Here is a 16,680-nt window from a genome sequence, read left to right as displayed (position 1 = left end):
TCTTACATTTAGCTCTATAATCCATTTTGTGCTTATTTTTTGTATATGGTGTGAGAAAATGTTCTAGTTTCATTCTCTAACATATAGCTGTCCAGTTTTCCCAGCATCATTTATTGAAGGGACTATTTTCCCCATTGTATATTCTTTCCTCTTATTGTAGATTAATTTTGCCCATAAGTGTGTGGTTTATTCTGGACTCTCTATTCTGTTCCATTGATCTATGTGTCTGTTTTTGTGCCAGTACCATACTGTTTTGATTACTGTAGCTTTGTAGTATAGTCTGAAATCAGGGCGTGTGATACCTCCAGCTTTGTTCTTTTTTTTTCAGGATTGCTTTGGCTATTCAGTGTCTTTTATGGTTCCATATAAATTTTAGGATTATTTGTTTTATTTCTGTGAAAAATGCCATCAGTATTTTAATGGTCATTGTATTAAATCTGCAGATTGCCTTAGGTAGTACAGTCATTTTAACAATATTAATTCTTCCAATTCATGAACATGGGGTATTTTTCCATTTCTCTGTATCTTCAACTTCATCAATGTCTTATAGTTTTTAAAGTATAGATCGCCTACCTCCTTGGTTAAGTTTATTCCTAGGTATTTTATTCTTTTTCATGTGATTTTAAAAAGGACTGTTTTCTTGCTTTTTCTTTTGGTAGTTCATTATTAGTATATAGAAAAGCAACAAATTTCTGTATATTAATCTTTTTTGCCTTTTTTATTTGTTTATTGTAAAGTTTATTTATTTTTACAATTGCTTCCATTTCAACATTTGCAAGGACAACCACAGAAACAAACTTTTTATTAAATTTGTTGTCATATCCTAGTATATGTCTAAATTCTTAGAAAATGTCATTTTATATTTGCAAACATTCACTCTGTTTAAGCATACTTTGGGGTGATTGATATGTTCATACATGTAAAATAGATTCTAGGTAATCAAGACCTAAAGCATCAGACAATCAGGAACAAAAGTTTGCAAATTAGCCTCGAATAAGATGTTTATAAATAAGTATTTTATCAGTCTGGCATTCTGCTATAACAGAATACCGTATACTAGGTGCCTTAAACAACAAACATTTATTTCTCACTGTTCTGGAGGCTGGAAGTCTGAGATCAGCCCCATGGTCAGCATGCTTAGATGCCAGCATGGTCAGATTCATAGTGAGGGCCTTCTACCTGCTTTCCAGATCACTGCCTTCTTGCTGATTCCTCACATGGAGAGAGAGAGAGCTCTGGTCTCTTCATCTTATAAAAGTACTAGCCCCATAATGGGGGCTCCACCCTAAGGACCTCATCTAAATCTAACTACCTCCCAAAGCCCCCACCTCCACATAGGGTTTTAACATATGGATTTTGGAGGAACCCAAATATTTAGTCCATAGTAAGTGGCAAGCAGTTATTCCCTAAAAATATTTGATTTCAGCAAGTGTATTTTACTGAAGATCACTTAGGATATGTTGTTAGTATCTAAAATATTTGGGATCCATTATCTAACCTTTCAATATCAGCATCCAACTTGTATCATTTCTTGAATGACAAGACAAGGGTAGACTGATTTTTTTCAATTTTTGAGAGAGATTAATGAATCAAAAAGAATGACAAGATTAATAGTTGCTATATTCTTAAAGTTATGAGAATTAAAATATTCGATATTTTTCATCATGGGGAGAGTATGTTTACTAATTATCAAATTGGAAAATTGAAATGATACACTTCAGTTCATCCCCCAAATGCATTATTACTCAAGTGATAAAAGCTTAATAAATGTATTTTTTGAGTGCACTACTTGAAAATTTGAAAAAAATGCTCTCCTCCCCACAATGAAGGGACTTTGATTTAGCTAGTTCTTATTGGTAGTTTTTCCAATGTTAGTAACTTTGTCATATAGAGTAATTACAGAGTATAACCAAGTGGGTGACTATTACATTAACTGTGATTTCTCAATTGAATCTGTTAATTTAATAAGGAATAAATGTCTAGTTCTTAACAATAACAATGGAGTTCTTCACAAATACCCAGCCAACCCTTGTCAATTAATTTAATTTGCTTAGTGGAATTTAGATGACCTTCATAAAATATCCTCTTGATTTATCTAGTCACATTGTAAATAAAAAGATTAATCAAGGTGTAATACAAAAGAAAATGAGTTTCCTTTTATAGAATTTCACTTGATTAGAAAAGGAAATAAAATCTATAAAATGTGGTAGAGAAGGATTAAAGCTCCTTATTCCTATAGGGCATATATTCTGCTGCTCTGATTCATTTTGGGGATGAAGTCTATAAATAAATGTATATGTAAGAAAACCACAGCATTTTCTCTTTAGATGATTCTAAAGTTCTCTAGTTACCTAGCAAAAATGACATGGCATGCATATATATGTATATATGCATATATGTGTATATACATAATATATGTCATGTTTCTTTATACATATACATACTGTACATAAATATCAGTCTTCAAAATTTAAATAAATTTACCAGTTGTTGATATACAGCTTTTCATGAAGGAATTTTGTAAGACAGATTAAAGACAGGAAGAATAGAAACTGCAAAACAGTGCTTCTCTAACATCTTTCATCTCTAAAACATAAACTACATTCAGTCATCAAGGATACAGACCTTCATGAAGGATAGAGAAGTATAATGAAATTGAATTTTCAGGTATTTTAGAATTAACAATGTGATGAGAGTGACTTACTGTGATACTCACACATGATGGATGAAAAATATCTGGTTGAGTTATTACAATTACAGCGATGATTTTGTCATTTTATCACAAAAAATAACCCAACATCTTCCACTTGAATAAGATTACTTAAGAATGTGTGCATAGAACATACAATTGGGTAAGGATCTGTATTAGCTCATGGAGTACTAGGTGGCTCAATTCAACCTTTTCATGAGGATAAATAAAAGGTTTGACAGAATAACCAAGGCATCTTATTGGTGGTGTGAGATGTAGCACAAATACTGGGAAAACTTCAAGTACCGAAAGCTGATTCTGCTAAGAGGGCAGGCGTATTCTGATCAAAAGGAATAAAAGAAAGAAAAAAAAAGAGCCTCAAAAATTGGCTATCTTTTTGATGTCCTCCTTAGTCTATGGAGACTCATGTTCAAGATGAGGGCATAGCAAAGGAAGAAATTATGACAAACCTTCACTAACTTAAGCTTTTTTTTTCTTTCTTTTAAGGTTTAAACAAGGAACCAGCTAAAGAATCCATTCTAATTCACTATTTTTTTCTAACTCTCCCTCCATCCAACTCTCTCTCCTCCTTGGCAACCACTAACTAAAGCTTATATCCCCCAAAACTATGTACTAAGATAAAGATGAACTATAAGTTAAATAGCTCTAAAATGCACACTTATGGCCCTGTGTTGGATCACCCAAGTGATTTGGAAATCTTCAAATATTAAAATTGGAATAATGTAGTTCTAGGCTAATAGAAACCCCAGAAGACCTCAGGAGAAAGAAACTCTTTCCTCCTCTACAGGGGAAAAATATTCTAACATCAAGTAAAGAAAGGTTGATTGGAAATTCCAATAAATTGTTTCTCTAACATTATTTCCAATGTCTGGATGCATGAAGGGAATAAGCTGATGAAGTCATGTAGAGACATGTGACCTTGATTTATATTTTGGGTATCTATGAGTCAAGATATTCCTTGGATAAGGAATGTTGTTGCTGCCATTGGCTGTATCAGGCAGACAGACAATTGTTAATGGCTCAAGATTTTATAAAAATATTGATGAACTAGTTGTTGGCCAGGGCATCCAGGGCTAAGATGACTACCAGAAGTATATCCAACTATGTTGACCCTTGGGTCCTGACCTTTATCATGGGTGTCTTGGTTAAGGGATATAAAACAGCAACTCTCCAGTGAGTTTATCATGCATGATTGTAGTTGATACCATGTGTACAGTGTATGACTGTATATTAATCTTGTATTTTGCAACTTTATTCTAATACAGACTTCAGGATTTTTCTATATATAGTATCATATCATCTGTAAAAAGTGAGTTTTACTTCTACCCTTCCAATTTGTCTTATTTTTCTTATCTGATTGCTGTGGCTAGGCCTTCCAATACTATGTTAAAAATATTAATAGAATTGGTGAGAGTGGGCATCCTTGTCTTTTTCCCGATTTTAGAGGAAGAGCTTTCAGTTTTTCACTATTGAGTATGATGATAGCTCTGCGTTTGTCATAAACGGCCTTTTTTATGTTGAGGTATGTTCCCTCAATGCCAACATTGATAAGTTTTTTTTTAATCATGAATGGATGTTGAAATTCGTGAAATGCTTTTTCTGCATCTATTGAGATGATAATGTGATTTTTATCATTCATTTTGTTAATGTGCTCTATCATATTGATTTTTGTGGATATTGAACCATCCTTGCATCTCTGGAATAAATCCCACTTGATCATGATGTATGATCCTTTTTATATATGATCTTTTCTACATATTGCTGAATTTTGTTTTCTAATATTTTGTTGAGAATTTTTGCTATTGACCTGTAATTTTCTTTTTTTTGTAGTATATTTGGTTTTGGTATCAGGGTAATGGTGGCCTCATAGAATGAATTTGGAAGTGTTCCCTCTTCAATTTTTGGAACAGTTTGAGGAGGATAGGTCTTAGATCTTTTTATATATTTGGTAGAATTCCCCTGTGAAGTCATAGACTTTTGTTTGCTGGGAATTTTTTGATTACTAATTCAATTTCACTGCTAGTGATTGGTCTGTTCAAATTGTCTATTTCTTTCTGATTCAGTCTTTGTAGATTGTATGTTTCTAGAAATTTATCCATTTCTTCTAGGTCATCCAATTTGTTGGCATATAACCATTCACAGTATTTTGTTGTGATTTTTTTGTGTCTCTGTGATGTCAGTTGTAATTTCTCCTCTCTCATTTCTTATTTTGTTTATTTGGGTCCTCTCTCTTTTCTTCTAAATGATCCTGGCTAAAAGATAATCAATTTTGTTCATGTTTTGTTAAAAAAACAGCTCTTGGTTTCATTGCTGTTTTCTATTTTGGGGGGTCTCTATTTCCTCTCTGATCTTTATTTCCTTTCTTCTGCTGATTTCTTTTGGCTTTGTTTTCTTTTTCTAATTCCTTTAGGTGGTAGGTTAGGTTACTTGACATTTTTCTTGTTTCTTGAAATAGGCCTGCATCACTATAAACTTCATCTTAGAACTGCTTTTGCTGTGTCCATAGATTTTGGAAAGTTGTGTTTTTATTTCCATTTGTCTCATGATATTTGCTGATTTCCTCTTTGATTTCTTCATTGGCCCTTTGGTTTTTCAGTGGTATGTTGTTTAGTCTCCACATATTTGTGTTTTTGCCATTTTTCTTCGTGTAATTGATTTCTAATTTCATACCACGTTGTTGGAAAAAATGCTTGATATCATTTCTATTATTCTATTAAATTTGTTGAGACTTGTTTTGTGGCCTAGCATGTGTTCTGTTCTAGAGAAAGTGCCATGTGCACTTGAGAATAATATGTATTCTGCAGTTTGGGGATGGAATGTTCTATAGTTATCTATTAAGTCCAACTGGTCTAATGTGTCATTAAAAACCACCACTTCCTTATTGATTTTCTGTCTGGATGATCTGTCCATTGACATTAGTGGGGTGTTAAAGTTCCCCTACTATTATTTTATTATTGTCAACTTTTTCCTTCATGTCTGTTAATATTTGCCTTATATGTTTAGGTGCTCCTGTATTAGGTGCATATGTTTTTTAAAAACATTTTTTAAATATTTATTTATTTATTTGCTTGTGCCAGGTCTTAGTTGCAGCATGCAGGATCTTTAGTTGCGGCCTGCAGGAACTTCACTGTGGCATGTGGGATCTGGTTCTCTGAGCAGGGATTGAACCTGGGCCCCCTACATTGGGAGTGCGGAGCCTAAGCTGCTGGACCACCAGGGAAATCCCAGATGCATATATGTTAACGAATGTTATATTATTTTCTTGTATTGATCCCTTTATCACTGCATAATGCCCTTCTTTGTCTTTTGTATAAAATTTGTTTTAAGGTCTACTTTGTCCTATATGAGTATTGCTACCCCAGCTTTCTTGTCATTTCCATTTGCATGAAATATATTTTTCCCTCCCCTCATTTTCAGTCTCTGTGTGTCTTTAGCTTTGAAGTGAGTCTTTTGTAAGCAGCATATGGATGGGTCTTTTTTTTTTTTTTAATCCAATGAGCCACCCATAATTCTTTGTTGAAGTATTTGGTCCATTGACATTTAAAGTAATTATTTATAGGCATGTACTTATTGCTATTTTGTTACTTGTTTTCTGGCTGTTTTTGTAGTTCTTCTGTGTTCTTTTAGTTTCTTCACTTGTGGTTCATCCTGTTTGGGAATCTCTGTGCTTCCTGTACCTGGATATCTATTTCCTTCTGCAGGTTTGGGAAGTTTTCAGCCATAATTTCATCAGATAGATTTTCAACCCCTTTCTCTCTTTCTCTTCTCCTTCTGGGATCTCTATCATGGGAATGTTAGTATGCTTGATGGTGTCCCAGAGGTCCCTTAAACTATCCTCATTTTTAAAATTTGTTTTTCTTTTTGCTATTCTGATTGGGTGATTTCCATTATTCTACCTTCAAGATCACTTATGCTTTCTTCTGTATCACTTAGTTTGCTCTAATTCCTTCTAGTGTGTTTTTCATTTGTTACTGTATTCTTCAGCTCTGAATTATTTTTTATATTTTTCTAGTTTTTGTTAAAATTCTCATGTGTTCATCTATTCTTTTTTCAAATTCAGTTAGCATACTTATTACTAATGCTTTGAGCTCTTTATCTGGTAAATTTTTTCTGTTTCATTAATTGTTTTTTTTTAAGGGTTTTTTCCCTTGTTCTTTTGTTTGTAACAAATTCCTCTGTCCTCTCATTTTGTTTAACTTTTTCTGTCTCCTACTTTTTCCAAAATTTCACACTGGTTTTTTCTGTCGTATAAATGACAGATCTTCCATATTTTCTAGCTTAAAAAAAAATCTCTCCAGGCTGTATTTTACAGATTTCTTCTCATATTTTCTACTGACTAGTAATCTCTTCAGTTATCTGGTGTTAAAACCATCCTTTGTGATCTTATTTTCAACTTCTGTTTTTTTTAGTTCTTGAAGTTTTATTTAGTTGTTTTTCATATTTGTTTTGTTAGTTTTATATTTTTTTGTTCCCTGTGGATACTTCTATATTCCTTTAAATATAGTAAGCATAATTGTTTTTTGGACTGAGTCTGATAATTTCAACATCTGAAGTCTTTATAGATTTTTTTGGTATTTGTTTTGTTGACTCTCACTTCTAATGTCTTATTTCTAATGTGTCTGGTTATTTTATCTTCATGGATATGGATTGACCATATCTTCACTGAATGAATGAATGAACACCCTTTTCCGTATTCAAAAAAAATATATTCTGAGGAGAAATATATTCTTAGCATTCATTATATCTGTTTGGGGTCAGGGAGAGAAGTATAATAGTTAACTTTTATTTCATTTGTGGCAATATTTATTACTTTTATGACTTGACTCATAAAATAGAAACACAGCTCCTCTGAGGCTCTTGTAACTTGGCTATATCACCTTCTGTCTTTTTATATTGCTGTTATCTTCTGACCACCTCGTCAAGCCTGCCCCTTTATTAAAATTTTGAGAATATGGTTATCTTTCTCTTTATCCAGAGTGTAAACAATTATACTGAATGATATTAACACCATGTGCCTAGTCAATCAAATCACATCAGCCTTTGAGCTTCTTGACCTCTTCATTTCCCATGACCTTTACAGTTTATCCACACACGTTCACAGCCACCCACTGGGCACTATTACCACCAGTTTATTAGTTTACTAGGACTTGCATAACAAAATACGACAGTCTGGGTGGCTTAAGGAACAGGAATTTATTTTCTCACAGTTCTTTAGGCTAGAAGTTTAAGATCAAGGTGCTGACAGGTTTGATTTCTTCTGAGACCTCTCTCCTTGGCTTGCAGGTGGCCACCTTCTCACTGTGTCCTCACATGATTGTCCCTCTGTCCTAATCTCCCCTTCTTATAAGGACACCAGTCCTATTGGATTAAGACCCACCCTAACAACTGTATTGTAACATAATTACCTGCTTAAAGGCCCCATCTCCAAATACAGTCACATTCTGACATACTGGGGGTTAGGACTTCTGCATAAGAATTTGGGGGGACATGATTCAGACTACAATGTCTTGTAAGAACTCAACTTTAAAAGTCTACTATTCAGATATCTCACATTCTAACCTCAACCTCTCTCCTATCCAGCCTGTTAACGTAGCTACTTCTGCTCTACTTGTTCTCTGAAGTCACAGGCACCCCTTGTTCATTCACCATTTGCTTTCCCTCACTCATTAGTCCACTCTTGTCTTAAGTTCCCCCTATATCCAGCTTAAATATCATGATTCTTTTCAGTAGGGTTCAATAACACTCTTTCAATGCATTGAGCTCCCTTCTCTTTTTTTCATACACTTCTGGCAAAAATCCATCCCTGAATGCCCCCAACTGCTTTATATTTGCCTACAGTGATTACCAAGGGCAGCTGGAGATAGTCATACATCAGAGAAGATTAGCTTCTCCATATTTTAGTGACTCAAATGGCCTCAACACAATTCATGGTATGGCTTAGCAGTCCTATGACATTGTTCTTATCAACTCTCTTTCACCCACAATGAACACTTAAAAACTCCCCCTCTCCTCAAAGCTTCAAGCCTCCCACTAGCTCGCTCACTCTCATTCTCAGCATCACTTATTTCATAGAGTAGGAGCCCTCTGCCAGGAACTCCTTTACCTTCCCACTACCGAACGTAAAATCCTGTTACCTCTTCATATACCTGCTCCTCTTCCCTTTTTTTTTTTTTTTTTTTTAACCAATAGAGGTGCTGTATGCCTTCCTACTTGAGGCCAATTCTCCCTTGTGACCTTTGGATTCTACTCCCACTCTTTTCAATATTTCACACATTTATTTTCTCTTTTCTGTCATATAAATTTAACCTTACCTGTTAAATGAATTATTTCCATTAGTATTTAAATATATTCAAGACTCTCATGTATAAAAAATAAATTCCTTGACTTCATGTTCTCCTCCAGTCACTGCTCCATGTTTCTCCTCCCAATTTTCTTAAGGGGATTGTTTATTCCCACGAACTGCATTTCCTTACACCTACTCCTTCCTTTACACATTCTTACGAGTTTCTTGTGTCTCATAATTCCACCAGATCAGCTCTTCTAAAGATACCGGTGGTATCCATTTAACAGTTTTAGTTCTTATCTTCTTGCCCTCTTAGCCTCAGTTGACCTAGTTGACACTCACTTCCTCTTTGAAATACCATCTTTATTTGATTTGGGGGACATTATGCTCTCCTTGTTCCTTCTCTTACATCTTGTCACTCCTTCTCAGTCTCCCTCACTCAGCCATTGAGTGTTGTTTCCCAAAGGCTCTGTCCCAGTCTCTCTGCTCACTCTGTTCTCTTCACCTAGGTGATACAACCAAGGCCACAACTTTCTTAAAAGCCCAAATGTGCCACAGGATATTTGCACATGGTATGTCCTTTACATAGCTTGCTCCCTCAAACCCTCCCCTAAGTCATTATAAAAATATCTTCTACTCATCCTTCACCTTGAGACTTAGGTACCACCTTCTCAGGAAGCCTTGTACAACCTCCTTACTCTTGCAGTACCTCTTCAACACTTATTGTGGTTATAATTTACATTTATTTATATGATTTGTTAAATGACAGGCTCTCCCATTGGAGGTAAGCTTCATAATGGCAGAGATAATCCCTATTTTTCTTATTATAATTTTGCCTCTAGCCCACTACAAAATTCTGAACACATAATAGGTGTATAATAAGTATAGAATAGAATAACTGAATGAATAAACATTTCGAATAAACATTTTGAATAATGTTTCTGTAGACTATCAAGATGAGGATTTCCCACACATAGTTAAATACATGATTTTGGACTGGACTAGAGAGATTAATCGGGAGTCTAATTGCTTGTGAGTGGTAATGAAGTCTTCATTGGCTATAAGATTTCCCAGGGCATGTTTATGGAGAGAAAGAAGAAGAGGGAAGTGAACAAAAATCTTGGAGCTATCCACATTAAATGAACTCAGGCAGAGAGAGGATGATCCATCAAAGGAGGCTGAGGTGATATATGCCATTCACATACTGCAGATTTTCCTTGGCAGTCCTAATTTTAATATTCTGCCCTTTGGGCTAACATTTCACAACCAAATTTTTGGCTCAGAAAATATGGTGTCTGTAAGGGAAATGAATCTAAATCTAATTTTAACACTTATTAATTAATGATATAATTGTGCTAATAATTGTGTATAATGATTAATAAGATTGACTAAGTTCCTCACTGTGGTTATTACTGGTAATAAGTATCTTTTAAAAATGGTTAATATACATAGCAATTATAGTTTCCCTGGTTTAAAATCGTTTTCAACTGTGCTTATAAAAATTTGCCTAAATGTAAACGATATGTTTTAATTTTCTTTTTAGCCTGAGAGTACTTTACTGATTATTTGTGAGAATGGCTATGTTCTTGAAGCTCCATTTCCAACTATAAAGGAGGAGGAGGAGGACCATGATGTAGTTTCCTATGAAATCAAAGACATGTGTATAAAACGTTTCCATTTCTCAAGTATCAAATCTAAGATTCTGGTATGAAATACCCTTGAAGCATTGACTTCTAATTTTTTTTCTTTCTTAGAATATAAAATATCCTGTGTTAAGTGCTGGGAAAATACGAAGAAGAATAAAACATAGACTTTAAGGAGCTTATTTGGTAGAAAGCAGCTTATTGTATTAGAAGGTGGTAATGAGTAGATATTAAAATCACAGTGCAAAGAAAAGAATTTTAGGGGCACACAGAGGAAAGAATATATGATCCTCATAGAGTGGTGAGAGGAGGTCAAGGATGACTTCATGGAGGTGATATTTAGTATTTAAAGAATGGGAAGGATTTTGACAGGTTGAAAATGAGGAGGAAGGCAATAAAAGCTGGGAGAACATTCTGAGGGATGGCAGAGTTGCAAGAGTTTTGGTGTTTTTGAGAAATGAAGAATGGACCATGAGGCAGAGGGATGCAATTTGTGGAGCGGTGTGACAGGAGTCTGTGACCACCACATGGAACCCCTTAAATATTAGCCAAGATGTTTTAATTTAATTTTTGGGCCATTGGAATCCATTTTGAATTTTTTTTTTGTTTTGTTTTTTTGTTTGTTTGTTTTCGTGGTACGCGGGCCTCTCATCGCTGTGGCCTCTCCCGCTGCGGAGCACAGGCTCCAGACGCACAGGCTCAGCGGCCGTGGCTTACGGGCCCAGCTGCTCCGCAGCATCTGGGATCTTCCCGGACTGGGGCACGAACCCGTGTCCCCTGCATCGGCAGGCGGACTCTCAACCACTGCGCCACCAGGGAAGCCCTCCATTTTGAATTTTTGAGGAGGATATAGATGTGATGAGATCATATAAATTTGGAAGTTAATTCTAAGAGGTAAATGGAATAAAGAGGTAAAAGATGGGAGGTAGGGATGCCAGTGCTAGGGGGCTTTTGCAATAGCCAGTTGATAGAGGCTGAGGGCCTAAATCACTGTACCACTAAAGATAGAAACAGCTTCCCCTGTGGACTATTTCAGTCCACCAAATTCATGGATTGACAGTGATAGGCTCTGAGAGAAGCTATATTTAACTTCTCTATTAGGAAAAAAAAGGCAAAATAATTTCTGTAAAACCAGGATCAATAGGAGTTATGCAGAAAGTCATTCCAATGTTTTGAAAATTTTAACAATAAAAATATATTCCCGGGGCCTCCCTGGTGGCGCAGTGGTTAAGAGTCCGCCTGCCGATGCAGGGGATACGGGTTCGTGCCCCGGTCTGGGAGGATCCCATATGCCGCGGAGCGGCTGGGCCCGTGAGCCATGGCCGCTGGGCCTGCGCATCCGGAGCCTGTGCTCCGCAACGGGAGAGGCCACAACGGTGAGAGGCCCACATACCGCAAAAAGAAAAAAAAAAAATAATATTCCCAACTTGATAATAATCTTTATTGTTTTTTTTTTTTTTTTTTTTTTTTTTTGCGGTATGCGGGCCTCTCACCGTTGTGGCCTCCCCCGTTGCGGAGCACAGGCTCCGGACGCGCAGGCTCCGGACGCGCAGGCTCAGCGGCCATGGCTCACGGGCCCAGCCGCTCCGCGGCATATGGGATCCTCCCAGACCGGGGCACGAACCCGTATCCCCTGCATCGGCAGGCGGACTCTCAACCACTTGCGCCACCACGGAGGCCCGATAATAATCTTTAAATGACATTATTTGTTACATTAGAGCTGTGAATTTTTCTAGGACTCTATCTTCCTCCTACTTTCTTTAATAATAGTGTGAATGAATGAATGAATTACAGTTTTTTTAATCCCAATATCTCTTTTGCACAAGAGATTAATAGAAATTGCAAAGAGAAAGAAACAAAAGGAGTTGAAGGAGAAGGAGAAGGAAGAAAGGAGGAAAAGCCTAGAAGCAGAGATGGGAGAAGATGGAGAAAGGGAACTCCAGGGGGAAGAGGAGGAGGAGGAGGAGCCATTACCCGAGATCTTTATTCCTTTAACCCCCTGTCACATCCTCTGTGGATTTTACTCTGGGCCAGGGAAGTTCTGGGTTTCTTTGGTAAGTAATAATGTAATAAATTTTTATCTCAACCCTAATCTAATTATAGGTATTATTTTCCATCGCTTTCTTAATTCCTTACTCTATGGTAAGACTTCAGCTATTAATTACTACCGAAGGTGTGAATTTTGATGAATGAATGTGTTTGTTTTTATATCATCTTAATATGTTTTACATGTCTACTTATTGTATCTGTTATCTATGACAATCACACGTTTCAGAAGGTCAAAGGGGAGGAGAATTAAAGGTAGAAGGGCAAAGGGCTAAGGGGTTTTCCAGCCGTGTTTGTCGTTTTAAAATTTTGAATATGATGGCAGCACAGTCCACTAGACTTTTGCTTACATTTCATTATCTACAACTATGCTGTGTGGCTGCATGGAAGTCTGGGAAAGTGACTGTTTTTAGATGGTCACCTTGCCACCCTGAGTGAAATTGGGACTTGGCTAATAAGGAAGAAGAGAAAAATGCGAGACAAGTACCTGCGAACGTTACAATAATGTGACAATTACATCCCCTAATTATATATTTTCTACTCTTATAGAATATTTTATTGATCTATTGCAAAGCAAGATTTCCTTCATTATGAATTTGTCACAAATTTCAATTCCATTCACCAAAAAAGTAGTCTTTCACATATACTTTTATGTCAATTGTTATCTCTAATTCATAAGTGGTATCAGATCTTTGGCCAGGCCAGGAGACTGCCTAACTGAGTACTGTTGCTATAAGGAGTGATGAGAGTTAACTCCACCCCTCTTCAACATTTCTTAGAAATACATCTTTGATAGCAACTTCTAAGGAGACAAGCAGCAAGAAGGATAGAAAGTAGTGATGGAGGCACCTTAGGATTCCATGTATTAGTGCCTTGACATTTTATCTTCTGTGCTTTATGAAACAATTATCGATGGCTACTGTTGTGTGGGGTTCACGGGGTAAAGGAATAATTAAGACATGATCCTGCCTTCTGAAAGTTCCCTCATATCATGAGGGAGAGAGGCACAGAAACAACTGTACAGTAATATAATGGAGTTCTAGTGTCCTTGAAACATATGCAAGAATTATTAATTATTTGACAAACATATTTAATGCTTACCTTTAGGGGTGCCAGATAAGTATTACATGGGACATACTTATACTAAAAACATATTTGTTGTTTATCTGAAATTCAAATTAACTGTGCATCCTGCATTTAAAAACTTTTTTCCTGGTTTTACTGAGATATAATTGACATGCAGCATTGTATAATTTAAGGTATATAGCATAATGATTTGACTTGCATGTATCATGAAATGATTACCACAATAAGCTTAGTTAACATTCATTCTGTATTTTTATTTGCTAAATCTAGAAACCTGCTTATTCTATACCAGGCACCATTCTAAGTGACCACCCTATAAAATAAGCGCTCTTCATAATTTGCATTTTACATAAGAAGAAACCAAGGAGTGGAGAGGTTAGGTAACTTATCTGAGGTTGTATAATTAATGAGGGGGTGGAACCAGGATCTGGACTCAGGCAGTCTGGATCTAGAGTCCACGCTCTTAACCATTAAACTACACCAGCATACAAGGTCAAGGCATAGTTCAGAAGAAGTGACACCAACCCTGCTTGACTCAACTGTTTGCCAACTCTGTGCCTGCATCCAAGCCGGTGCTGCAGAAAACCAGTCTCATTTTGAAGGCACGACCACAGTTCTCAAATCAGTACTCACAGTGCAGGCTGGTTCTACTGCCCAGCTATGTTCACTTTCCCACTTTCCAAATTATTGCTTTAATTCTTCTCCCATCAATCATTTTGTACCTTCCCTCAATTTCTAATGATAACCTTATCTCACATTTCTTTTTTCTTTTTTTTTTTTTTTTTTTTTTGCCCCGCTGAGCGGCTTACAGGATCTTAGTTCCCTGACCAGGGGTTGAACCCCGGGCCCCGGCAGTGAAAGTGCAGAGTCCTAACCACTGGACCACCAAGGAATTCCCATCTCACATTTCACTGAGAAAATAAAAACAATCAGATGGAATTCCCTTATCTTGTCTTAATGAGATCTAATGTCCTATGGAGATCCATACAAGTTTGTCTGCTACTGTTAACAGTTGGTGAATGGTCCCCTGCAACTTTCCAAGGACACTATTCCAAATGGCCTCTTGATCCCATCCCCTCTCACTTTCTCAAAGATTTTACTCCTGAAATAAACTAGCTGGTCTCCTGTATCTTCAACCTCTCTCTGTTTACTCAGTTCTTATCGTCAGCACATAAACATGCTCCTAGTACTTGAATTTTTTTTCTTTCACATCTCTTTTCTTCTCATCCACTGCTCCTTTTTTTTTTTTTTTTTTTTTTTTTATTTTACAAATTTAATCAGTTATACATATACATATGTTCCCATATCCCCTCCCTTTTGCGTCTCCCTCCCACCCTCCCTATCCCACCCCTCCAGGCGGTCACAAAGAACCGAGCTGATCTCCCTGTGCTATGCGGCTGCTTCCCACTAGCTATCTACCTTACATTTGGTAGTGTATATATGTCCATGCCGCTCTTTCACTTTGTCACAGCTTACCCTTCCCCCTCCCCATATCCTCAAGTCCATGCTCTAGTAGGTCTGTGTCTTTATTCCTGTCTTACCCCTATGTTCTTGATGACATTTTTTTCTTAAATTCCATATATATGTGTCAGCATACAGTATTTGTCTTTCTCTTTCTGACTTACTTCACTCTGTATGACAGACTCTAGGTCCATCCACCTCATTACAAATAGCTCAATTTCATTTCTTTTTATGGCTGAGTAATATTCCATTGTATATATGTGCCACATCTTCTTTATCCATTCATCCAATGATGGACACTTAGGTTGTTTCCATCTCCGGGCTATTGTAAATAGGGCTGCTATGAACATTTTGGTACATGTCTCTTTTTGAATTATGGTTTTCTCAGGGTATATGCCCAGTAGTGGGATTGCTGGGTCATATGGTAGTTCTATTTGTAGTTTTTTAAGGAACCTCCATACCGTTCTCCATAGTGGCTGTACCAATTCACATTCCCACCAGCAGTGCAAGAGTGTTCCCTTTTTTCCACACCCTCTCCAGCATTTATTGTTTCTAGATTTTTTGATGATGGCCATTCTGACTGGTGTGAGATGATATCTCATTGTAGTTTTGATTTGCATTTCTCTAATGAGTAAAGATGTTGAGCATCCTTTCATGTGTTTGTTGGCTGTCTGTATATCTTCTGTGGAGAAATGTCTATTTAGGTCTTCTGCCCATTTTTGGATTGGGTTGTTTGTTTTTTTGCTATTGAGCTGCATGAGCTGCTTATAAATTTTGGAGATTAATCCTTTGTCAGTTGCTTCATTTGCAAATATTTTCTCCCATTCTGAGGGTTGTCTTTTGGTCTTGTTTATGGTTTCCTTTGCTGTGCAAAAGCTTTGAAGTTTCATTAGGTCCCATGTGTTTATTTTTGTCTTTATTTCCATTTCTCTAGGAGGTGGGTCAAAAAGGATCTTGCTGTGATTTATGTCATAGAGTGTTCTGCTTATGTTTTCCTCTAGGAGTTTGATAGTGTCTGGCCTTACATTTAGGTCTTTAATCCATTTTGAGCTTATTTTTGTGTATGGTGTTAGGGAGTGATCTAATCTCATACTTTTACATGTCCCTGTCCAGTTTTCCCAGCACCACTTATTGAAGAGACTGTCCTTTCTCCACTGTACATTCCTGCCTCCTTTATCAAAGATAAGGTGACCATATGTCCATGGGTTTATCTCTGGGCTTTCTATCCTGTTCCATTGATCTATCTTTCTGTTTTTGTGCCAGTACCATACTGTCTTGATTACTGTAGCTTTGTAGTATAGTCTGAAGTCAGGGAGCCTGATTCCTCCAGCTCCATTTTTCGTTCTCAAGATTGCTTTGGCTATTCGGGGTCTTTTGTGTTTCCATACAAATTGTGAAATTTTTTGTTCTAGTTCTGTGAAAAATGCCATTGGTAGTTTGATAGGTATTGC

The 16,680-nt window shown here is 36.6% G+C and overlaps 1 protein-coding gene across 1 annotated transcript in view; it reads left to right on the top strand.

The window, feature by feature from the left end:
• CFAP44 (cilia and flagella associated protein 44) overlaps window positions 1-16,680 on the top strand; it is a 137,217-nt gene that overhangs the window by 41,964 nt on the left and 78,573 nt on the right. Inside the window, exons 15-16 of the mRNA XM_060098942.1 lie at window positions 10,537-10,698; window positions 12,463-12,690. Coding sequence (XP_059954925.1) covers window positions 10,537-10,698; window positions 12,463-12,690 — 390 coding nt within the window. The remainder of the gene's footprint in view (window positions 1-10,536; window positions 10,699-12,462; window positions 12,691-16,680) is intronic.

The sequence above is a fragment of the Mesoplodon densirostris genome, chromosome 5 (assembly GCF_025265405.1).
Source record: "Mesoplodon densirostris isolate mMesDen1 chromosome 5, mMesDen1 primary haplotype, whole genome shotgun sequence".
In the NCBI taxonomy this organism is placed as follows: domain Eukaryota; kingdom Metazoa; phylum Chordata; class Mammalia; order Artiodactyla; family Ziphiidae; genus Mesoplodon; species Mesoplodon densirostris.
The sequence above is the reverse complement of the archived record's forward strand: the minus strand, read 5'-3'. Positions and strand labels throughout refer to the sequence as shown.